The following is a 24,974-nucleotide window of genomic DNA, read 5'->3' on the forward strand; positions in this document are numbered from 1 at the left end:
CCTGGCTCAGAGTTTTTGCTTGCAATAGATTTATTACTTGGAACCCTGACACATGATTTATTCAAAGCACAGCCAAAAATGCTCCTTTGGGGCATCCACGGCTCAAACAAATGTCAAGTTGAAGCTACAGCTGTAACCGTTGAAGCCTTGCTCCCTTTTCTTTCTTTCTTTGACATACATGTCAACATTTTGAATTTCTGTAAAGCAGTTATGACACTAGGATAACAGTTGGGAGTGGTGGAAATGTATCAACATATTAAATTGTCATGCTTAATTGTGTGTGTATGTTTTGAAAAGTTAACATCCTCATAGGCTGATGATTTATGATTTCATGGATCTAGGACCTTTCCTTACTGATTTGAGACAGGCACTGCCCTTATGCACCATCACAATACTTTGGGGCTCCTGGCAGTCTTTTCCTTCTCAACCAATTAAATTCAGAAGTTAATTGGCTACTGATCTAATGGAAAGGCATATTTGTGGCAGATCCTCCTAGCAGATCCTTCCCTAGAATAGGCAGTTCAGTTCCTTCTTGGAATTCCTATCTTCCTCAGTTTCCTGTTCCCAAGATTTTCCCTTCCGAAATAAAAGTATTGATATGATAATTTACACTATTGCTCCACTACCTTCAGGATGTTTTGAGAACTATGCTTTTTTTTTTTGTGCCACTGCAGAATGATCATATTCTTTTGAGAAAAACAAAAACGCCTAACTCCATAAAAAGGTAAATGCAACATGAAAATAAGAAAGAAGGCGTAGGGTACAAGTTAACCAGGCACCCATAAGGGAGACTATTTATAGCTCAGGGTTGAAATGAGGGGTTCTTGGTGGTCTCTGAGCTTGTTTGTTTTCTTGCAGACATTTCATTAACCAACTGGCTAACATCATCAGTGCTGCAAGAAAACAACCAAGCTCAGAGAGCGCTAAGGACCCCTCAGCAGTTAACATGCATTTTAATGATGCCCCGTTGGCCAGCTGCAGGAAGAGGAAGAAGAAGGGAAAGTGATGGTGCCAAAATGTTAGCGATGATTGGGTAGACAGCGTGGTGGTTGTGTGAAAAGAGCAACAGCCATTCTGATGCTTTCTTAGCAGTTCTGCAAGCGGTGATCACCAAGAACGTTCTCACTGCTTGCAGAACTGCTAAGAAAGCATCAGAATGGCCGAGAAAGTCTTGCAGATAGGAAGGAAAAGAATAATAATTTGCAGGGTTATACATGGATTAAATTTTTTCCCGTTCCCAGAGTAATGCACACTAAAGTTTTCAGTGTGCCCAAACTCAGGCTGTGAAACTTGGCTGTGAAGCTATGGAAATTGATAGGCTCAAGTTTGAATTATTCAACGTCCTAAAGAGAAAACTACAACATTTAAATACACATTTTTCCCCCCAGAAAATTTATACATTGCACTATTACAGACTTTGGAAATTTATTGCTACTGTTGCATACCTTATTATTATCTCTTTCTTACCACCACCCCCTTTTTTTCCTTTATGGAATTATCAGGAAATTTCTTCCAACCACTTGATTTATGTTAGCTCCCTATGCTGATTTAAGAAACTCTGCTTCAATTAATATTGTCTGAAATTCTCCCACCCCTCCAAAGTAGATTTTTCCAAATCTATTTTGGAAAAAAAAACCACCATATTAATATTTACACTACTGAAATTTACATGCTTAAACTAGCTAACCATGTTTTTAAAAACAACAACAACCTCCTATTCCCAGAGGTGGGAGCAGTTTTCACAAAAATTTCTCTTTTTCCCTCCTGATTCAAAAAGCTTCTTACATTCTTTTCATCGGGATACTGTGATATTGCTGTGTATGCTGTTCTGTACAGGCAGTCCTTGACTTACAACACTTTGTTTTGTGACCATGGGAAGTTACAGTGGCACTGAAAAAAGTGACTTATGACGGTTGATCAAATTCAGACGCTTGGCAGCCAACTCATATTTATGACAGTTGCAGTGTAACCTTTTGCAAACTTCTGACAAGGAACATCAATATTCACTTAACAACCATGTTGTTAACAACAACTGCAGTGATTTATGAGCTATGATGGTGCAGTGGTTAGAGTGCAGTACTGCAGGGTACTTCTGCTGACTGCCAGCAGCCTGCAATTCGGCAGATCGAATCTCACCAGGCTCAAGTTTGACTCAGCTTTCCATCCTTCCGAGCTCGGTAAAACGAGGACCCAGATTGTTGGGGGCAATGGGCTGACTGTGTAAACCGCTTAGAAAGCACCGTGAAGCGGTATATAAGTCTAAATGCTATTGCTATTAACAGTTGTGGCAAGAAAGGTCGTAAAATGGGGCAAAATTCACTTTAAAAATGTCTCGCTTAGCAACAAAAATTTGGGACCCAATTTTTGGCCATACATCGAGGACTAACTGCATTGGGATAATAACAATTTGTGGGAACCAAGGAAAGATTCCTGATGTCTTTCTCAGGATCACAGGAACAAGGGGGAAAGGGAAAATTTTCTTCAGGGGATGATGAAAAAGAACCAATCCTTCTGATGTAAAAGGTTGGCCGATGCAAATCCAATTACTGCAGTACAATAAAGCAGCTCCAAATACTTTAATCTCAGTAAGAAGGAGGTTTAATTCCATTACCCTGTGTTCGGGGGGGGGGGACGGACAGTTTTCTTTCTTTAGAAAGCAATGGGCAATCTACCAGAATGCTTCAATTTTAAAGAGGAGAATATAGAAAAAGAATCAGGAGGCCCGCAAGAGTTTTACATGTATGAACTATATATAGTTGTGTCACTCAAAGTTGTAGAATACTAGTTAATTCTATGTAGATAAGAAGTAAGTTCCTTGCAATCTCTGATATTATTTTAAGCTATATGTCTTATTTAATGAAAGTTTGGAATGCTCTGCATCTTACATTATTATTTTTTACCCTCATGTACCATTTATATATTTTTTCTTATTGTAAGATGATTTGTATTTTTTTTTATTCTTCTAAGGGAACGATGATCTAAAGGGAAAATAAAATGAGCATTATGCAATGACTTCATACTCTGATCTTGGTGTTCTTCTCTCCTTTGTCTTCAAGCAGATGCCCACAACTCAAACTGAGTTCTGTAATGGATAATCCAGTCAATATTGATGGGCTTCTTTTTTTTTAACAGCAATGTGAGGTTTTCATGACTTTGTATCCCTTGAAAAGCAAAAGCGACAGCATCTGAGGAAAGCCGTGGGCTTATCATATACATAGGGGCTGCAAAGGTGTATAATATTGTCAGAATCATCTTGCAGATCTTCTTTGATGCCTGGACCACTCATGTCCATCTCAGCTGCTCTTCTTACATGATGAATCATCTGTAAGTCAAGCCGATGCTCTGGGAAGTGGATAAAAGTCATTAGATAGAACAGAGGAGGGTATTGGACCAAGCCATTCCATTGCTTTTTGGGGGATTCCTTTCTCAATCATGCTGACTTGACAATTAATGCCTGGGTGTTCACCAGCCTTGGGATTGATTCCCAAGGCCCAAAGTTAAGATACTTATGTGCTTGTTCCAGAAGACAGAAGACCAAGCTTCATGTAAACAAAGGACACCAGAAGCCACCGTTGTCACACTACCAGACAGCTTGATGGTCATTTTCACAATTCGTCTCGTTCTTCTTCACTACAGATGCAGGCACTTCTTTGGCTGTTCATGAAGGGACGGCAACCCAAGGTCCTGACTGTTTGGAATATCGTATCGGCTATGGATTCACATGCTGTAGCAAAAGAGAACAAGATCAAATCCATCACACCCTTTCTTTTATAAGATGACGGGGATTTCTTTTCCTTAGACTAGGGGTCTCCAACCTTGGCAACTTTAAGCCTGGCGGACTTCAACAAAGCTGGCTGGGGAATTCTGGGAGTTGAAGTCCTCCAGGTTTAAAGTTGCCAAGGTTGCCAACATTGGAGACCTCTGCTGTAGACCATAGAAAAGCAATCAAGATCTGACTCAACAAACTCCAGAACCTGGGCCTAATGTTTCCATGCCACCACAGCAAACAGGGCCTTGCCGTTCCCCAAAGCAACAGTTTTCTTATTTTATAAAAGCTTCCAAAAATGCATTCAATATTCAGTTGTGATTGAATATTGGTCTCCTGCTTGAGCAGGGGGGGTGGACTAAATTAGAAGACTTCCAAGATCTCTTCCACCTCTATTCTGATTGATGTTAATTTTGAAAAGGTGCAGGACTCACTTTAGGAACATTTGCTATAATAGCATTATACCTATAGCATTGACAGAAACATGGGATAAAGATACCTCTTTTTTAAAAAAAAAAAAAAGCACTTTGTCCCTTTATTTTAATGCTAGCTCGATACCCGTGCTTCACTATGCAACTATGTGGTGGTTGGGCTTAGCTTTTGGGAAGGCAAATAAGGGGGAAAAAATTCTGCTTCTGCCTACCAGCATCCATTGGTATTCATCTGGCTAGCGTCCTGTCAGTGTGTGAAAGAGTTGAGGGCTATTTTGAAACTGAAACAGTATTTGCTGTGTGAGCAAGAAGGAGACAGCAAGGAGCCTGGGCGTGGCTTAGCTAAACTGTTCTGTACTAAAGCTCCTTGCTGCTGTAAAACTAAAACTGAAACTCCTCTCCTCTGCTTGTGTTTTGCATTTGGAACAGATTTCCTTTCAGGTGGGGAGGGGGAGTAGAATTTCTTAGCATCAGAGCGTGTTAATAACAATATAGGAAATACCAATGCTCTGGTGGTCATTTTGCAAAATCCTTTCTGAGTGAGCACCTAGAAGCCAAGAGGAACAATAGGTGCCAAATTTCAAGTTTGTAGGTTTTACGGTTCTGGAGATTTTGTGGTGATGTGTGAGTGGTATTTTGCTTTTATATATATATCTGTAGAAGTATCTACAGGACCATTTTCATTTTTATTATATTAAGCCTTTAGTATCAAGAAATCATAAGCTGCCCAATACTACGTTTCTCACCAAGGGCATTTCTTCTTGAGCCCCAAAGGACTTTTATCTCTAAAGGGGTTGCCACCAGAATCAAGGTCCTAAGAGGTGCGTGAGCTGGACTTCAGGTTTTGTTCCGGGCTTAGCAGAACAAGTACATCTTTGCCACTCAGCCATTCTTGGCAGTTCTTTGGTCCCTCAAACACATTGGAAACAGTCCAATTTCTCCTTTCTCTGGCACCTTTGAGATAACTTGGACTCTAAATTCTTTCCCATTAGCGGGAGAATTCAATAAGCTGCAAAAGGCTGTCATTGTCCCTTTTAATTTGGCACGATAACATGCTAAAAATATAGTAAAGATTGCCATTTTAAAAAAATAAATAAAAGCTCTTGTTTTCTGGGAGCGTGAAAGAGAATGAGCTGATCTAGAAACATGGCAATGAGGAAAATGGTTTTAATAATTTTTTTTCTATGCCATTTTCCTCTTTTAAAAAAATCCCTCCTTCCCCTGTTGCCACATTGTCACCCTATGGCTAAATTTCAGTCCTCTTGATAATTTTAGGGTCACTTTATCCTAAACATTTATCTATCTAGTTAAGGCAGAATTTTTAATAGGTGTGCCTAAAATGCTTTTTCACAGCGCTAGGCTTTTGTTCAGAAACACTTTGGAAATCACCAATACCATCAAGACTATCAAACTAACATGGCAAACCATTGTATCCAAACAGAGAACAAACTCCATCTCTTCTAGCACTGAAGATGTTTCCTTGTTGGGTCATGAAACGTCTGCAAGAAAACAACCATGGAACCCAACTCTGTGGAAATTATTTCTGTCCAATTCATCCAACGTGAAAGGTTGAAAACAAGAGGTGCTCAATCCCATTTCACAAAGAAGGGAAATGGAAAGGACAACAGTATCTATGGAGAGGTCCAAAAAAAAGTTAGCATAAGGGCTGCAGATGGATGGTCAAGAATCAAGAAAAAATAGTGGAGTTTCAGTCATGCAGTCATGACCATGTCCTGTCATTTTTAGGACCTTTTTTCCCCCTGGAGGGGAAGGAAAAGAGAATCCAATCTGGTTCGGTTACAGGGACCAGGTTTTGTCTTCTGAACTTTCAGACTTGTGCGAAAGCCAATCTTCAGGGAACTTCTCTCTAGCCAGAAGTTCCCTGAAGATGGGCTCCAGGATGAGTCCAAAACAGAGTTGGTGTTCAGCAGGTTCTGAGCAGTTCTGGAGAACCAGTAGTGGAAATTTTGAGTAGTTTGGAGAACTGACACATGCCACCTTTGACTGGCCCCACCCCCATCTATTCTCTGCCTCCCATTGAGTCCCAGCTGATCGGCTGGGTCTTCTTTGGTTGCCCTGCACAGGAGAACGGAGCTGGAAAGCAGGTTAGTGGGGTGGGGAGGGAACGGGGATTTTGCAGTATCCTTCCCCAGGAGTGGGGTGGGAATGGAGATTTTATAGTATCCTTCCCCTGCCATGCCCACCAAACCATGCCCACCAAGCCATGCCATGCCATGCCACGCCCACAGAACCGGTAGTAAAACATTTGAATTCCAGCACTGGTCCAAAAGCTCGGAAGACAAAAACTCTTGGTCCTGGTGACTGATCGAGATTGGATCCTGCAACATTCCCTTGGAATACATATAATATATTCACTTTCATTCATGGAAAGGAAAATAGCGTTAGATGGGAAAACACAAGGAAAAGGAGAAACTGAGTCATTTTCAAAGCTGCCTCTGGTATGGTACTTGTCAACTTTCCGGCATGTTAGAATACAGAACACAGAATCATAGGGCTGGAAGGGAATTCGGTGGTCTTCTTATTCAACCCCTTGCTCAAGGCAAGAGACATAGATTTCTCTATGGAAGGAGATTTGCCAAAAATGTCAAACTACCATTTTCCTTATAGGTCTGAAATAAAGAGCTGGAGACTAGAGTATTGGGAAAATGGAGACGCAGCATGTCTAAACATTTCTGACCTCGTAGGAACATAGAGGGACTTTCATACTTCTGTGCAGAAGTATCCTAAATCTTGGTTAAAAAAACACCAACTATTTTTCCCCACTGTGGTTTCTTCTTCCTGGCTTCTGAAATGATTTATGAGAAATAGTTTCTTCTTTTCAGAAGAGTTTTTTACTTCTTGGCGTTCTAGCCAATATTTATAACTTTATTCACCTTTATTAACTAGTAGAACTAATCTGGAAAAGGTTTTTGGCAACATGATTTAAAATATATAGCTTTATAAATATGCATGAGACATTTGCTAAAAGAAAAAAAAAGAACATCTCCTTCCAGATAAATACTTAAAGGAGGATTAAAAAGAAAGAAGAGAGAAATTCAAGGCAAGGAAAATAAATACACAATTCAAGGATCGAATATTTAAAAGGGTGTCTAGATCTGTGAGACAGCAGAAAATCATATAACTGGAGGGGAAAGTGCTTCCTAATTAAAAACATGGGTTTCATAATTTCTTTCAACTAAATTAATTTTGAAGTCAGAATATAGCAAAGGTTTGGAATCTAGAAACCTAATATTTTCAGAGCTAGCTGTAATATGCTTGGATATTATAATTTTTAAAAGAAGTGTATATTAATTCAGAAATACAAATTAGATTTTCTGTTTCTAGTTAGTATGATTCAGCATTTTGGGGAATTTACTCAGGCTAAGGCTAACTGAAGCATAAATATAGCTAATGTGAAATAGAGTTTATTAACCATCCAATCATTTTTTTCTACAGGATGTGCATTTATGATTTGTGGCATTGTTTCATTAATAATGTTTATTATGAATAATTATTTTTATTAATAAATATATATATATAACTCACAGGGTTCTTTCATCCTTTTCTATAAATTGTTAAGATTTAATTATATTTATAATGTAAATTGGAGCAGATTTAATCATAGCACTATATTTAAATCATAATTTTAATTAATAATTCAATAATTATTGAATAATAGAACCATACCTTCAAGGAAACCTTCCCAGAACAAAGTAATCTAGTGGTGCCTCTAATATGGTATTTATGAAAAATGGATTGTACTATTACATTCGCAATTCATCAGAATGGTCTTAAGACACTATATTCCATCATCTTTCTTTTCTTCCATTTTTCCCTTAGAAGGGTAGATCACTCAAACTGTCCATCGTATAATTAGTTGTTTTAAAAAGATTGAAGTTGGAATGGGATGCTCTTCAGATAGGATAAGGTTAAAGTTCCCCTTAGTAGATTAGAGGAAGATGTGCTTTGATCACAGACATAATTAAATGTTGCCCCCTGTGTTACATCGGTGCTGTAATGACACAGTGGTTAGAATGCAGTATTGCAGGCTGACTCTGCCCACAGCCAGGAGTTTGATCCTGACCGGCTCAAGGTTGGCTCAGCCTTCCATCTTTCCAATGTCGGTAAAATGAAGACCCAGATTGTTGGCGCAATAGGCTGACCTGGTAAACTGCTTTGAGAGTGCTGTAAAACACTGTGGAGTGGTATATGAATCTAAGTGCTATTGCTCTATGATCATTTCTAATATTAGCCTGCTGGAAAAGTCATTCACCCCATAAAAGAGAAATATAGTGAATATTGTCTCACGTTTCTAAGTGCAGGAAGAAATTTTGCTAGAAACTAAGTAAGAAAATGGAGGAAATGGGACAGCAAATGGTCTGTATACATAAGATCATAGGTTCAGTTCCTGGAATCTGCAGAAAGAGCTAAGAAAGATTCCTGTCTGAACAGCTAGAAGATAATACCAGTGAATGTACTGTAACTATAATTAATCTTGTGTATTAAGGTAAATTCCTAGAGTAGCCCCATGCAGAACTGGGCTACACATACCCAGAATTAGAGAACAATATATCCTAATCCCAAATTTCATGGAAATCAAATCAGTCCTCACTCCTATTTACAGATATATAAATAATTATTGCTGAAATGGGGAAAGACAAAAAGAGGACAAACTTTGAGTAAGAAGCGTTGTATTCAAGCCATGTGACCAGGAAGTGGCAAATCTACACATTTTATCACCCTAATGAAGCCAATGAATTATTGTCACTTTTTCTGAGAAAGTCCCGTACATCAGTACCTCTGAAGTATGAACTTCCTAATTTATCTTAATTGTTACATTTGAAAAATAAATTAGCAATCCCTCTGCCATCTAATTGCTTCTGATTTAACCTAAGAGAATTTAATGGCGCATGAGGATGAAATGCTGCGTTCTGCCTGGATGAACTTTTTTGAAATACTTTGTTCAGTGTTCCACACCTTTTTTAATTTGCAAATATGTTTTAATAAATCTCTGCATCTTTCAATGCAATAGCCTTCCTTCCTTCCTTCCTTCCTTCCTTCCTTCCTTCCTTCCTTCCTTCCTTCCTTCCTTCCTTCCTTCCTTCCTTCCTTCCTTCCTTCCTTCCTTCTTTCCTTTAGCTGGCTGGTTTTATAGGAAATTTTGTTTTTAGTTATTCAGAGGGAGATTCGGGTAGTCCAGGCTTGTAGTGGTGTGGTGACCTAAAGGTGGAGCTCTCGCCTCACAATCAGGAGGCTCTGAGTTCAATCCTAGGTAGCGGCAGATATTTCTCTCTCTGGGCACACTGAGAATATATCTGCTTAACAAAACTCCATATTGGTGACAGGAAAGGCATCTGGCCATTAAAACACTCTGCTAGCTTCATTCAATTGCCCAGACTCCACCCTGCAAGGGATTATGGGGTCATTAGAAGAAGATAATGATGATACAGGTAGTCCAGATTTACAGTCATTTGTTTAGCAACTTTTCAAAATTACAACAGCACTGAAAAAGGTGACCTATGAGCTCACACTGATGACTATTGCAGCATCTCCACAGGCCCATGAACAAAATTCAGGTGCTTGGCAACCAGTGTATATTTTTGATGGTTGCAGTGTCCCAAGGTCCCGTGATCGCCATTTGAAAAATTTCCCAGCTGGCTGATAACAAGCAAAGTCACTGGGGGAAGCGGGATTTGTTTAACAACCACGTGGTTCATTGAACAACCTCAGGGATTTGTTTAACAGACGTGGCAAGAAAGGTCGTAACTTTGAGTATAATTCACTTATCAGCCACCTTGCTTAGCAACAGAAATTTTGATCCTAATTATGATCACGAATCAAGGACTACCTGTATAACCTGCAAACATTTTGGGGGTTCAGCTCCAGAGTGGGAGTTGAGGTCTAATATGTGAAGAAACCATCCTTTCCCTATTGGTCCTTTCAGGAGTACAAGCATGCAATAAAAAATGGTTGAGTCACCTTTTGTGATGACCCAGGGTGGGATACAAAAGCAACAAAGTCACAAAAACAGGTGAAGTCCCTTTAATTCCTTCAGCTTGGCTTTAAAGGTCCAATTATCATTGACTGGAGAAAAAAAAAACTCCCCCACAAACAGTTGCGAAAAGAAAGAACTTCCGTTCAAACTCAAAATACATATAAATTATAAATAGAAAAAAAAAACACAAATCACACTGAAGAATTAATTGAGACAAGGCAGGATAAGGGCCTGAAGATGTCCACAGATGTTGAAATACATACACTGGGAAAGACACCAGAACTCAGATAAGAACTGACAGACTAGAAATATTTTCACACTTTGCTTCCAGCACTGGCCCATGCACAGTTTGTCCTTTTAAACAATCCTCACAGCTGCAGCCCATGAAGGGGATCAAGGCCCTTTCCTCCCTGTAGACCACACCATTCATGTTTCTCCCTTATCCGCTTCTCTCTGTGTGCCCTAGGATGAAGATCAATACTGTTGAAGACCATTACAACATATTCTTACTAGAAATCAAAAGAGCCATCAAACTATATGTACCAATAACAACTCCCCAAACCAGGAAAAACAGGTTACACAAAACAATAAGGAAGCTTCAATCCAAAAAGAGATCACTCTGGCAAAAAAACAAATCTGGTCACGTTGCCAACTTCAAAAGCTGATACAAAAATTTATATCACCAGATAAAAATTGAATGCATTAATTATCACATTAAACAAGAGGAAAACCTTCTATGCACAAATTCCACCCGTGCTTTCTACAATTTTGTAAACAACAAACTAAAAGACTCATGGTCCATCCCACCCCTGAAAGGACCTAATGGTAAAGACTACAACGACGACACCATCAAAGCAAACCTCTTTAACACATTCTTTGGCTCAGTATTTGTAAACAGCAATGGATCATGCCCAGTACTTCCTAGTCGAACCACAGACAACTACAATGATCTAATACATATCGATTTTACAGAAGACATTGTTGAAAAAGCACTGCACAATCTAAAACCATCTCTATCTCTTGGACCGGACAGAATATGTGCCTACTTCTTAAAAAAGCTACCCACTGCCATAGCAGAACCTCTAAGCATAATCTTTGAAAAATCTTTCAGGACCAGCTCCTTGCCAAAACTATGGTCACAAGCCATGGTCATCCCCATCTTCAAAAAGGGAGGCCCAAGCCAAGTTGAAAATTACAGACCAATCTCCTTATGCTGCATCACCTGTAAAGTCATGGAATCAATTATTAACCAATCCATTATCCTCCACTTAGAGACAAACAACCTACTCTCTAATAAACAATTTGGTTTCAGAAAAAAACTATCCTGCAATCTGCAACTCTTACACTGCAAAAACATATGGACTACACAACTCGATCAGGGCAAAGCAATAGACGCAATCTACATAGACTTCTGTAAAGACTTTGATTCAGTGGTACACGACAAACTACTACTAAAACTAAAATCTTATGGTATCTCGGGACACTCTGGATAGAAGCATTCCTGTCAAACAAACAACAAATGGTCAAAATTGGGAGCGTCCTATCAAATTCTGTACCTGTCAATAGTGGTGTCCCCCAAGGCAGTGTTCTAGGACCAACTATCTCCATACACTACATAAATGACCTCTGTGATCATATTAAGAGCAACTGCCTTCTCTTCGATGATGATGTAAAGGTGTTCAACACCCCAGACAATACTACTACCCCAAAAAAGACCTTGACTATGTGTCAGAATGGTCAATCAAATGTCAACTTCAAATCTCAACACATAAATGTTCTGTCTTACATATTGGCAGAAAAAAAATCAGAAAATAAAATACAAGCTAAATAGTCAAGACCTTGTTGATGATCCAAACTTTGTCAAGCAACTTGGAGTACTCATCTCAAATGATCTAAGTGCTAGAGCCTACTGTAACTACATAGCCAAAAAGGCATTAAGAGTTGTTAACCTAATCTTACGTAGCTTTTTCTCTGGTAATATCACACTACTAACTAGAGCATACAAAACATTTGCTAGACCTATACTTGAATACAGCTCATCAGTCTGGAACCCATATCATGTATCTGATATTAACACAATAAAAAAGTCCAGAAATATTTCACAAGAAGAGTTCTCCGCTCCTCTACTCATTGCAGAATACCTTATGCCACCAGACTTGAAACTCTAGACCTAGAAAACCTAGAACTATGCCACCTCCGGTCCGATCTAAATATAGTATATAAAATCATAACATTCCAATGTCCTGCCTGCAAATGAATACTTCAGATTCAGTCATAACAATACAAGAGCACACAATAGATACAAACTCAAAGTAAACCGCACCAAACTTGATTGCAGGAAATACGACTTCAGCAATAGAGTGATCAATGTCTGGAATATTCTACCCGACTCTGTGGTTTCTTCCCCAAACTCCAAAACTTTAACCTTAGACTGTCTACTATTGACCTCACCCTCTTCCTAAGAGGCCTGCAGGGGGCATGCATAAGCACACCAATCGTGCCTACCGTCCCTGTCCTATTGTTTTTTATTTTTCTTATAAGTATCTCATGTATTCAAAACTATATTTATTCTTATACCTGTATCTTGTAAGCGATTGACAAATCAAATAAATACTAAAAATACTAAAGAGGGGATGGGCCTGGGTCTTCCTCTGAATGCCCAGCTGGCCTGCGCCCTTCCCCAGTTTCCTCCACAACCTCCAGAGCCACACTCCCACTCTCTGTCGGCTATTCCTCCTCTCCCTCAGAGTCAGATTCTAACAGGGGCATGACACCTTTGTAACATCCATCTGAAGTTACTTTACTTCCATTCCTACTTAATTATATCTTATAAATCTCATAAGAAAAAAATGCACTTGGTATGCTTTTTAATTATTTCAGGATGAATATGTCTGGTCTAGCCTTCTCTGTCCATCAGGGTGATAGATTTTTTAAAAATTCAGATAATCTCAATACAGGTAGTCCTTGATTTATGACTATAATGGAACCCAAAATTTCCATGGCTAAGCGAGACATTTGTTAAGTGAATTTTGCTCCATTTTTTTCAACCCTTTTTGCCATTGTGGTAAAGTGACTTACTGCTGTTGTTCAGTTAGTAACACCGTTGTTAAGTGAATCTAGCCTCCCCGATGACTTTGCTTGTCGGAAGTTCGCAAAAGGGGATCATGTGACCCCAGGACACTGCAACCATCATAAATATGAACCAAGTGCCAAGCATCCCAGTTCAGATCATGTGACTGTGGGAGGCTGCAATGGATCTAAGTGGGAAAACAGTCCCAAGTCCCTTCTTTCAGTGCTATTGCAACTTCGGACGGTCACTAAATGAACTGTTGTGTGTCGGGGACTACTTATGTTTGATTTTTGAGCTGATTCACAAGGGCCTGAGTCCAGGTTACTATATGCGCCTTGGTGGTGCAGTGGTTAGAGTGCAGTGCTGCAGGCTCCTTCTGCTGACTGCCGGTTTCCTGCAATTTAGCAGTTCGAATCTCACCAGGCTCAAGGTTGACTCACCCTTCCATCTTTCCGAGGTTGGTAAAAGGAGGACCCAGATTGTTGGGGGCAATAGGCTGACTCTGTAAACCACTTAGAGAGGGCTGGAAAGCACTGTAAAGCGGTATATAAGTCTAAGTGCTATTACTATTGCTATGGTCCCTCTCCCTACTGTTAGCTCAGAACGCAGTGTGACACTGTAGTCATGTGTTTATGTGTTTAACATCTTCCCCAACAGGAAACTTACCTTCTACCTTGGAGACAAAACCAAAGCTACGTTTAAGGTCAGAGCAGATGGACTGCATGCACCAACGAAACTTGGCATCGCAGCGATATTTATTAGACCCACAGGTATCATAACACACATCCAGCTGGTTGCAGCATTTAGTCATGGCCGGGATGCCCATATCAAGCTGTAAAAGAATGCCAAGAGACAGGGGGGGAAAAATAACTCTGGGATTTGAAATGATTCTCCCCTCCTCCCATATTTCTCCTATAAAAATGCTCTTCGTGCCTCTCCACCATGAATATTTTAACAAGTGAAAGTGCTATATATTTGACTGCCCTGCCCAGCAGGAGAACTGCAGTGAAATGTGAGATTAGGCAAATTGATCTTCTATTTATTTTGGGAATAAATAGGAACCAGGAGAGGATCTCCGGAGCTGTATCTGGCCATGGCTTTTAGCGACAAGATATTGTTCAACGTCCAAGGATACTTTCAGCCAACCTGAATAGGTCAACAAAGCAGCAACTGTCCCAAAATTTATTGGAGATTTACCAGGAAATTTTAGGGTTGCAGAGCAAGACTTCCCTTCTGTTGCATCATGTTGAAAATACCAGCAATCAATGAACAATGAACCTGAAGCTGGCGCAGTATTAATATAACATCCAGGATGAAGTTGTACAAAGGAAATATGCAATATGGAGAATGCAAATTCCATTCAGCAAATGCAGATCCTTCTTGCAACAAAGAATTCTGTAATGTGGGAATTTCAATGCTAGCAAATTGTATATCTGCTAGGAAATATCAAATGCTGGCTAAATTAAAATTAAGTCGTAGCACCAGTTGAGGTGAGATTAATGGAGTCTAATCTGAATCAGACTTGAGTGTTTTAGCAGTCTCCTTATTACTGATATTCATGATACAGTACTCTGGGCCTTTAACTTTAATTGAAAGGTGTTTTCTAGCCAGCATCCATTTCCAAATCTGCAATTTCTAGAAGATATATTTAACAGCACAGCTGCTCCTAACAGTTGGGGATTAAGTAGTCTGTTGCCCAACCAATCAAAGAGTGACTTTTATGGGCAGTGGTCAGACAAAAACACATTCATTTTGTCTGCCACACACAGCTAGCCACCCCCTTTGGCATGCATAGGGAAATAGCTTGCATAACATGAGGAGAATGACTGCCTAGGCACACTTTGAACAGAAACAGTTGAGCAATTGCAGCTATTTACAGCAAAGTCAAACACTTCTTTCTTCCTGGATGTTTTGATCAGTTAATTATTTCATCAAGGAAATGGGTTATTAGTACATACACTTTCTGGTACCTTGAGACCCAGGAAATAGGAGCTACAGCCATTGGGTTCTGGAGATTTATAATTTGGTCTAGGCAATGGTGCTTTACCTGGAAAAAAGAAAAGAAAAATGCTTTGTGGCGGGATAGAAAAGAATTATACAGTACATAGCATAAAGTCCTGTACGTGCACCTGATGTCCTTCAGAGGTTGAATTCCAATTATCATCAGGCCTAATCAGCATGGCCAGTGATAAAGGATGATAAAGTCTAGCACCAGCTCAAAAGCTAGAAATTGCATGTCCGTCCTTTACAGCGTTGTTGGAAAATAGGAAAGACACAGCTAGGGGTTTGCCAAAGACAAGGACATAAATTGAATTAGGAATCCTTGAAACAAAATCCAATATGCGTATAGAAGATCAGACACTTTACTTGTGTTCACTCTTCTGACTAGAGCTATAATTCAGTTCTGGACGTTTAAGTTTTGAGTTGTTCTCTGTCCTTCTGAAATATAAAAGCAGACTTTGAAAGGGTTTCCTTTTGTCTTTAGCCCTTTAGATGTTGCCACTGCAAACAAAAGAACTTTTGGATATCAAAATTCATGATCAAACATATGCCACTTCGTGTTACCTTTATTATCAAATTTAACAAATAATGTGTTACGCCAATAATCAAAGACTATAGTTTTTATATTTCATATTTAATGTTGCAGATCATGCTCTCGTTAGAAACTCAATAAGTTTTTAAATAAGACAAAATACCTTGTTTTTCTTTGTTTATAATGAAGTAATGCAACTAATTTACGGAAGGAGAACATTATATTTCTGGGTATAGTTTAGTTTAGTATTGTCATTGCACCTCGTACAACGAAATCAAACACCATCTTCAGTGCACATCATGACCATGACCATGAAAATAAAGAAGCAGGTTTTAAGATCAGAGACTTATACATGAGGGTTCCAAGGAGTCAAAATGCCAATAACAACTGCAGAATGGAAGCCCTGTGACCTTTTTCTGTACGTCACATGTGCCATGCAGTTAAAAAAATATGGGTGGGGCTTCGTATACAGCTAGTCCTCGACTCTAACCTCCATTCCTTTAACCTCAAACTATCCACTATTGACCTCACCCCATTCCTAAGAGGTCTGTAAAGGGCGTGCATAAGTGCACCATCATGCCTACTGTCCCTGTCCTATTGTCCCCAATTATTTGTTCCTATTTCCTGTATTCTTATTCATGTTTATACTTATACCTATTATCTTGTAAGCAATTGACAAATCAAATAAATAAAAATAAATAAATAATGGCCAAATTTGGGAGCAGAATTTCCATTGGTAAGCAAGATGGCTGTTAAGTGAATTGTGCTGAATGTTAAGACCTTCTTTGCCCTGGTTTTGAAGCAAATCACTGCAGTTGTTAAGTGAATTGCCAGTCATTAAGTGAATCCGGCTCCCCCCATTGACTTTACTTGTTGGAAGTCAGCTGGGAAGGTTACAAATTGTGATTACATGACCCTGGGACCTTCGTAAATGCATGCCAGTTGCCAAGTGCCCAGATTTATGATCGCATGACTATGGGGATGCCGCAACAATCATAAGCATGAAAACCAGAGGTGGTATTCAGCAGGTTCTGATCAGTTCTGGAGAACCGGTAGTGGAAATTTTGAGTAGTTCAGAGAACCGGCCAATACCACCTCTGACTGGCGCCGCCCCCATCTATTCTCTGCCTCCCGAGTCCCAGCTGATTGGCTGGCTCTTCTTTGGTTGCCCTGCACAGGAGAACGGAGCTGGAAAGCAGGCTAGTGGGGTGGGGAGGGAATGGAGATTTTGCAGTAACCTTGCCCTGGAGTGGGGAGGGAATGGGTATTTTACAGTATCCTTCCCCTGCCACGCCCACTAACCCATGCCCACCAAGCCACGCCCACAGAACCGGTAGTAAAAAAATTTGAATCCCACCACTGATGAAAACCAATCATAAGTCCCTTTTTCAATGACATTGTTAACTTCACCAGGTCACTAAATGAATGGTTGTTAAGTCGAGGACAACCTATATGTGGTTGTGACCATCATTGTGACTTCTTTGTCCCACACACGCACCTGCAGATACGCACTTTGAGTTGACAACCATCAAATAAAGAGGAAAACATCAGCTGCAAGCAAAAATTAACACTCGTCATTACTTATTCACATAAGTAACATGTTTAACATAGAGCAGGGGTCCCCAAACTTGGCAGCTTTAAGACTTGTCAACTTCAACTCCCAGAATTCTCCAGCCAGCTATGCTATTCTGGGAGTTGAAGTCCATGAGTCTTAAAGTTGCCAAGTTTGGGGACCCCTATTCAGCAGGTTCTGACCAGTTCTGGAGAACCGGTGGTGGAAATTTTGAGTAGTTTGGAGAACCGGCAAATACCACCTCTGACCGGAGATTTTACAGTATCCTTCCCCTGCCACGCCCACCAGGCCACGCCCACAGAACCGTTAGTAAAAGAAATTGAATCCCATCACTGATAACAATTCTAATTAGGTTGGCAAAACAATTCCAAGTCTTAGTACTCAAAAAGAGTTGAAAAGATACTGAAGTTCAGGTTTAATCTCTTCCGGAAAGCAGTGAGCAGACAAGTACCCTATCAAAGAAGTAATATTATTTTATAAAATAAATCTCTTCATCCTAGCCCCTTTGTAGATGGTTTTCCCTGATACAGTCCCATCTGCTTGTAGACAGTGAAAAATGTGCTATTTCACATGTTGTCAACATCATTTCAACAGGGAAACCCACTCACATAGCAAAAGAGTTCATCTTTGGGCAGAGATGATTAGCACTGGGGGGAAAAAGATTATCTGTCAAACAGTTGCTTAGTGCAAAACAATCTAAAATCTGCTTCCCTGTCTAGTCCAGTGCTATCTGAAGACTGTGAATGATAAGTTCTTTTTATCAGTTTTAAAACCATTGATGCTGAATAAGCTTGTTTAGAGAAAGCTCGCCTAATCATGGGGTGCTTGCCTGGGTTATGCTGAGACTTGATTATTCAACAGAAATGTGCATATTTTAGGAATTATTTTTATCCTTTCATTTTGTCAAAACATTCTTAAGAAGGAGTAACTGAGGCAGAATATAGCACCCAAAATACTTGCAAGAGCAAGCTCATGATATACTAAAGCTGTTCCAATAATTTTGTACTAGCTTCTTACTTCAGAAGATCATGGGATTGAACCAGGTATAGCTGGTTCAGTCTACCTCAATAAAAGGGGAAGGTGATGTCAGGCTATTCTCCAAAGCACCTGAAGGCAGTGTGTGAAGGTGTGTGAAGGTAACAGATGGAAACTAATCAAGGAGAGAACCGAACTAGAGTTAAGGAGAAATTTCCTGACAGAACAATTAATGGAACAACTTACTACCAGAACTTGAGGGGATCTAACACTGGTAGTTTTTAAGAAGAGATTGGACAACTATTTGAAATGGTATAGGGCCGTGATGGCGAACCTATGGCACGCATGCCAGACATGGCACACAGAGCCCTCTCTGTGAGCATGCACACCATCGCCAGCTGCTCTTCTGGTTTCTGGCATGCTGGGCTATGCAGGCATCAGAGTGCCAGAAAATGGCTCAAAAAACAGGCCATTTTTCTGGCCGTTTGTCAGGGCCATTTTCAGGGCTGTTTCTGGGCCTAAAGCAACCAAAAAAAAACACCCTGAAAAATGCCCCCCAAACAGCCCCAAAACATCCTGAAAATGGCCCCAAAAGGATTTGAAAATGGCCCAAAGAATGGCCTGAAAATGGCCAAAAAAAAAAGCACTGCGCTCCAGCACCCACACATGCACATGTGTCCTGGTTTGGGCACTCAGTGCTGAAAAGGTTTGCCTTCACTGGTATAGGATTTCCTACTTGAAGAGGGGTCAGTCTAGAAGACCTCCAAGGTCCCTTCCAACTCTGTTATTCTGTTCGTTTGTAAGCAAAGTATCATCTCAACCACTGAATTGTGCCGAGAGAGAGGGGGAGAGAGAGAGAGGCAGGCAGGCAGGCAGGCAGACACAGATACACACACACACATACACACCACAGTTTTACATGCATGAAAGGTTAGATGACTACCTAGTAGCTGTTGAAATGAAAAGCATGGGAACAGACAACTGGTATGTGAAATAGCTATGCATAATGCTTACATGCAAATGAACATCTGTGTCTATCCTCTATTGGCATCACTCAAAAAAAATGGGTGGGAAGGAAGTTCAAAATACTGCATTACTTTTTAGTAGCTTAATAGTCTACAGAATTCTCTGCGGTACGAAGACTGGCAGGAAGTTGTGTGAACTTTCATGGGTTGCCAAGGAAGGCTGACATTCTAAGGACATAATAAGAGCAGGATGACCTCATCCTATTGTCATGACCTAATAGGTTGTTTCCCTCAATTTTCTGGGTATCTGCTCCAACATTTTTAATAGGGGCTCTTTATTTTAGGAGGCAAGAAGCATACTTTGAATCCCCATTTAACCCAGATTTATGACTCAATGCACAGTATATTTGCTTTTCATCTATATGGATGTCATTTTCCATTTATAAATTGCACCCTAGTAGGCACCCTTTAGCAATGTACAATGTAATCATCGATTAAAGTTTATCATGGCAACCTGTTTTGTTTTTTAAAAAATGAGCTGTGTAAACTTTAGAGCATACAAATCATAGAGTTATAAGGTTAGAAGTATCTGAGGGACCATGTCTTCCTGATTGTGTCTCCTCATCCCATCAGATCAGATAGGAGAGGCATATCCAGAGGTGGTATTCAGCAGGTTCTGACCAGTTCTGTAGAACCGATAGCGGAAAATTTGAGTAGTTCGGAGAATTGGTAAATATCACCTCTGACTGGCCCTGCCCCCATCTATTCTCTCCTCCTGAGTCTCAGCTGATTGGCTGAGTCTTCTTATGTTGCCCTGCACAGGAGAACAGAGCTGTAAAGCAGGTTAGTGGGATGGGGTGTGAATGGGATTTTGCAGTAACCTTCTCCCAGGAGTGGGGAGGGAGTGGGGATTTTACAGTATCCTTCCCCTGGAGCGGGGTGGGAATGGAGATTTTACTGTATCCTTCCCCTGCTACGCCCACCAAGCCATGCCCACAGAACCGGTAGCAAAAATTTTTGAATCCCACCACTGGAAGAGATGCTGTCTAGGAAACAATCAGAAGAGGGAAGCAGGAGCCCTCAGTGGCTTAATGGTCAGAGGAAGAAACATAGGAAGAACTCAATCGATTGGATCAAGCAGTTAAAAGTGGTGGCGGGAAGTTCGTATTTTCAGAGTTGCAAGATTGATATCAGTCCTCCTAACTAGGCTAGAAGCATGACTAGATGGACTTGTTCTACCTCGTGGTAAGATTCCATCATGGTTAATTTTACAAGCTACAGAAGTCCAACACTGGATAGAACCTGCAGAGAAGCTGGAACCTGGCCATGATGAAAAGTGGGAAATTTGGCAATCGTTAAATCAGAGGCCTTCAAACTTGGCAACATTGAGACTTGTGGACTTCAACTCCCAGGATTCTCCAGCCAGCAAAAGGTTGCCAAGTTTGGGGACCCCTGCGCTAAATAGATTGTGCATGGCTACAGCAAGATCAATAGATATTTGAATAAAGGGGGATATTTGGTGACTTCTGCCTACTGCAAGTGTGGAGATTTACAGACAACGACACACACGTACACACTTGCTCCTTGTGCCCCGCCCAATGTACTGTTATGACAGTGCAACAGAATGCAATTGAAGCTGCATACTTCTGGACAAGCATGGCTTAAATCAGATTTTTATATTTTTTAAATGTTTTGTTCTTATGTTTGCATTTATACTTAAGTATAAAAGTGTAACAATGGTGCTTCTGACACGAATAAATCCGTAAATCTTGCAAAAGTGGAAGTACAGATTTCCCACTTTCACTTTTAGGCATCTGATCAATTAGGATGGTCTTCTTCTCATCAACACACTCTATTATACATCCACTCTCCCCAGAGAGAAGATTAGCCCTTACCCTGCAGGCCTCTAAAGACTTGATTATGCCATAGCACATGTGGATGGGATGGGATGGGATGCTGATACTTGTGATATTTTTTTCGCCTCAGCTGTCGATTTGTATTCAGTTGTCATATTATTACTAATAACAATATATTAAGAGCCGTGGTGGTGCAGTGGTTAGAATGCAGAATTGCAGGCTAATTCTGCCGACTGCCAGCAGTTCGATTCTCACCGGCTCAAGCTTGACTCAGCCTTCCATCCTTCCAAGGTTGGTAAAATGAGGACCCAGATTGTTGGGGGAAATAGGCTGACTCTGTAAACCGCTTAGAGAGGGCTGTAAAGTGCTGTGAAGTGGTATATAAACGCTATTGCTACTGCTACTATTTTATATTGTTAACTGCAGCTTGCCACCCACAGTCATGAAGCTGAGAAGCGTAACTCTAGGAAATTCTGAGAGTTGAAGTCCAGACATCTTAAAGTTGCCAAGTGAAGAAGCAGTATTTTGAGCTATTCAAAGGAACAGGAACACAAATATATAACCTTGTGCACAAACACACAGTTGAAGTTTAACCATTAACATTAGGCATTTTAATGTTAAAGCTTTGTCTCTATGAACAGATCTGCACATTTCGAGTGATTTAACTGACTTTTCAAACAAACACAATGGCAGAACTACTGCCTGTAAAAGACAAAGTAAAATGCTTTCTGGAACCATGTCTCTTGTGCTAAATGGTTCAATATAGTGGATGTTGTGCTAAATGGTTCAGTATAGATGCTTGCTGATTAGTAGTTGCATTTCAGAGAAATAGCACCTCAAAAGGGATTCCAATCAGTGGTGGGATATAATTTTTTTTACTACCGGTTCTGTGGGCATGGCTTGATGGGAGTGGCTGGGGAAGGGTACTGTAAAATCTCCATTCAGAGGTGGTATTTGCTAGTTCTCCAAACTACTCAAAATTTCCGCTACTGGTTCTCCAGAACTGGTCAGAACCTGCTGAATACCACCTCTGATTCCAATGTACAGTAGATCCTGCCAAAGACATGAACTTGGAACAAGACTGATGATAATTTTAATAGATTATGGGTAATGTAATTTAATAAGAAAGGAAATGATCCTTCAGCTACCCTAGAGGTGACTCCATGGATTTTGTAGATTAAAAAGAGGGACAACTTGATTTATATCAAAAAATAACTGGAAGGTGGTAAAGTTGTTCCAACATGATCTTCAAAACACTCTTCTGATCAAAGCCAAAATGCTATAGTTTGCACCATCTGTAGTTTCTCAAACACTTTTCAAGGAAAGCAGTATTCAGAGTATATTGCCATCATGTAAATGAGGCAATTAAAATATAAATCATTATAAGCAATCTCAGCTCTGTAATGAGGATATTAGAATAACATGCTTTTTATTGTGATAATGTAAGAACTGGCACTGAATCTTCTATACACCTTGGCATGTCTATGTGAGAATCAAATGTCTTTTTTTTGTACCTTAAACTAAAAGGGAAGGAAGTCAGAGTAAATAATTATCAGCCATATGAGTGGGAAAAAGAAAGAAAGTAAGAAATTGATTAACAGCAGCTGGGGAATTCATTAGTACCAATTCAGAGGCTAATGGAGTGTAGAAAGTATAATCAAAACAATATACATTATCAAGCAAACCAGAAAAACAAAGAAAGGACAAGAATATAATAATTTGCATCCAACAAGATTATCCGTGCTTTTTGCTGTCACCATTTCACAGCCACAAGGGACCAGTTATGCATCACAAGGACCTTTGCATGTATTAATTTCACTGATCCAAAAATGCATTTTTAGCTTTTGTTCAGGGAGAAGAATGGAATGTGCCTCTGTATTCTAAAAGAAAAAAAAAATCAATCTTGACAGCATCACACAGAAAAAAATGCCATTCCAGAAGTTACTTGAGTCCTGAATCCACATGGCCTCATCAAGGCAAATGATTTTCCTCAACCTATGATAGACAGCCTTCTAGGTTTTTGAATGGATGGGGAACATATTATGATTTTATACTGAGAAACCATTCACGGAATGCACAGTTAAGCAAGGCTGATGGAAAAGGGCCATAACCAGTGTGAATGCACTCCCATATGCATATTTATTTATTTATTTATTTGATTTGATTTGATTTGTCAATCGCTTACAAGATAATAGGTAAAGTATAAACATGGTTATGAATACATGAAATGGATACATATAAGAAAAATAAAATTATTATTTTATTTATAAAATTATATTATTTATATAATATATCCACTCTTTCACTCACTCACTCACACATCTAGCTTAGAAGCTCTCCCTCCCTGGCCATCCTGATTATTGTCACTGTTTTTAATTGCTCTTTGCAGTTAGAAATCAGTGGTGTGTTACCCATTTCTTAGATGATGGTTAGTCATTATGTGAGAGGTTAAAGAAAAAAGACAGGGATTATGGGTCTATGCAAGAAGAAAAGAGAATTATGGGTATCCATACTGTTCTTGTCCAGTGTTTGAAAATTCCATAAATATATAATCTAATTACTCTTTCTCAACCTCGTACCCTTCAGCTGTGTAAACAGTACCCCATTTTCCCCACTGTTGTAGGTTGAGGATGAAGCAGAAGTGGTATTCAGCAGGTTCTGACCAGTTCTGGAGAACCGGTAGCAGAAATTTTGAGTAGTTCGGAGAACCGGCAAGTACCACCTCTGACTGGAGATTTTACAGTATCCTTCCCCTGCCATGCCCACCAAGCTACGCCCACAGGACCAGTAGTAAAAAACATTGAATCCCACCACTGGGATGAAGGATGTACTATGATCCTACAAAACTAGAAGGCATTCAAAACCTCACTTAGTACAGAAATTAAGTTGGCATTTTGACAAATCTGGCTTCTTAAAATGCATGGGAAGTAGAACAATTCTATTAGTAAGGCAAAATAAACAATCATTTCGAGAGAGTTCTGCCAATATACCACATTTTAGTTACAGAAGCATACTGTAAAGAGAACTGTCCCCTTCTAACCACGTTAGAAAAATGATATGCATCCCAGTCTTTGCAACCGAAGAGTAATGCTGACTGTTTAGTATTAGCTGTTTTGCTAGAATAAATGATATTTAAAGGAATGCCAAGATACATCCATTCTTGTAGATGAACTATATAATGATGTACATGACAATAGAGGCAGTGTTGAGTTCAAATACACTAATTAAAAGTGCAACAGTTCAGTGAAGTAAAATAAAACATGACAGTAAGAATACAGTGTCTTGATCAATTACTCATCATTAAAGCATCTAGTCAAACAAAACAGGGAAACACTGCCTAGTGTAGGGAAACAAGAACTGTCAACACAAAATAACGATGTTGAGCTATCAGGGGCTGGATATGGAAGGAGGAGGATCAGAAATACTCACCGTATCTGCACCTGTATTGACAGACTCCATTCTTCCCTCCTAATATCTCTGAGACAAAGTCAAAATAGCCATTAACAGCATCAATGCCATCTCGGATGGTCCCAATTCCCCAGTCGGAATAGGAGCTTTCCTCCGGCAATGGCGAAGGAGGGATGACATTATCCTGCATGGTTTCTTCAGTGCATTTCCCTCGACTCAGAGATAAGCACAGAATCAGTGCCCCGATGAACAGCTTCATGCTGAAGTTGGACAAAGCAAAATTGGTCCCAGGAAATCTCCACAAACAGAAGCGGTGCCAGTGGGATTGTGATAACAAGACTGGAGGTATTTTGAGTGTGCTTTTGCGGTGGACTTTAAACACTGCTGTGTTAACAGGATGAA

General features: G+C 39.9%; 1 protein-coding gene across 2 annotated transcripts; it reads right to left on the minus strand.

Moving 5' to 3' along the window:
* Positions 1-2,561: 2,561 nt before the first annotated feature.
* Positions 2,562-24,974, minus strand: PLA2G12B (phospholipase A2 group XIIB). Of its 2 annotated transcripts, none has more exons than XM_026681238.2 (4): positions 24,594-24,974; positions 15,221-15,309; positions 13,929-14,094; positions 2,562-3,724 (listed from the first exon to the last, which is right to left on the minus strand). In XM_026681238.2, the coding sequence occupies exons 1-4, from the start codon at positions 24,829-24,831 to the stop codon at positions 3,606-3,608; spliced, it is 612 nt and encodes a 203-aa protein (XP_026537023.1). In that variant the 5' UTR covers positions 24,832-24,974; the 3' UTR covers positions 2,562-3,605. The 2 variants fall into 2 exon arrangements, with proteins under 2 accessions (XP_026537023.1, XP_026537024.1); XM_026681239.2 differs by having other exon boundaries at positions 15,233-15,309; positions 24,594-24,946.

Source organism: Notechis scutatus, chromosome 4 (assembly GCF_049901735.1).
Source record: "Notechis scutatus isolate UNSWTSFEM ecotype Mainland chromosome 4, rNotScu1.2, whole genome shotgun sequence".
Taxonomy (NCBI): domain Eukaryota; kingdom Metazoa; phylum Chordata; class Lepidosauria; order Squamata; family Elapidae; genus Notechis; species Notechis scutatus.

What these genes read in the sequence shown, in the direction of transcription:
- PLA2G12B (XM_026681238.2), bottom strand. Translation starts at nt 24,831, where the DNA reads ATGAAGCTGTTCATCGGGGCACTGATTCTGTGCTTATCTCTGAGTCGA. An exon ending in TCAATACAGGTGCAGATACG is followed by an intron (nt 15,310 to 24,593) that starts GTGAGTATTTCT and finishes TCTTTTTTCCAG; the next exon opens with GTAAAGCACCATTGCCTAGA. An exon ending in TTTTGTCTCCAAGGTAGAAG is followed by an intron (nt 3,725 to 13,928) that starts GTAAGTTTCCTG and finishes CTTTTGCTACAG; the next exon opens with CATGTGAATCCATAGCCGAT.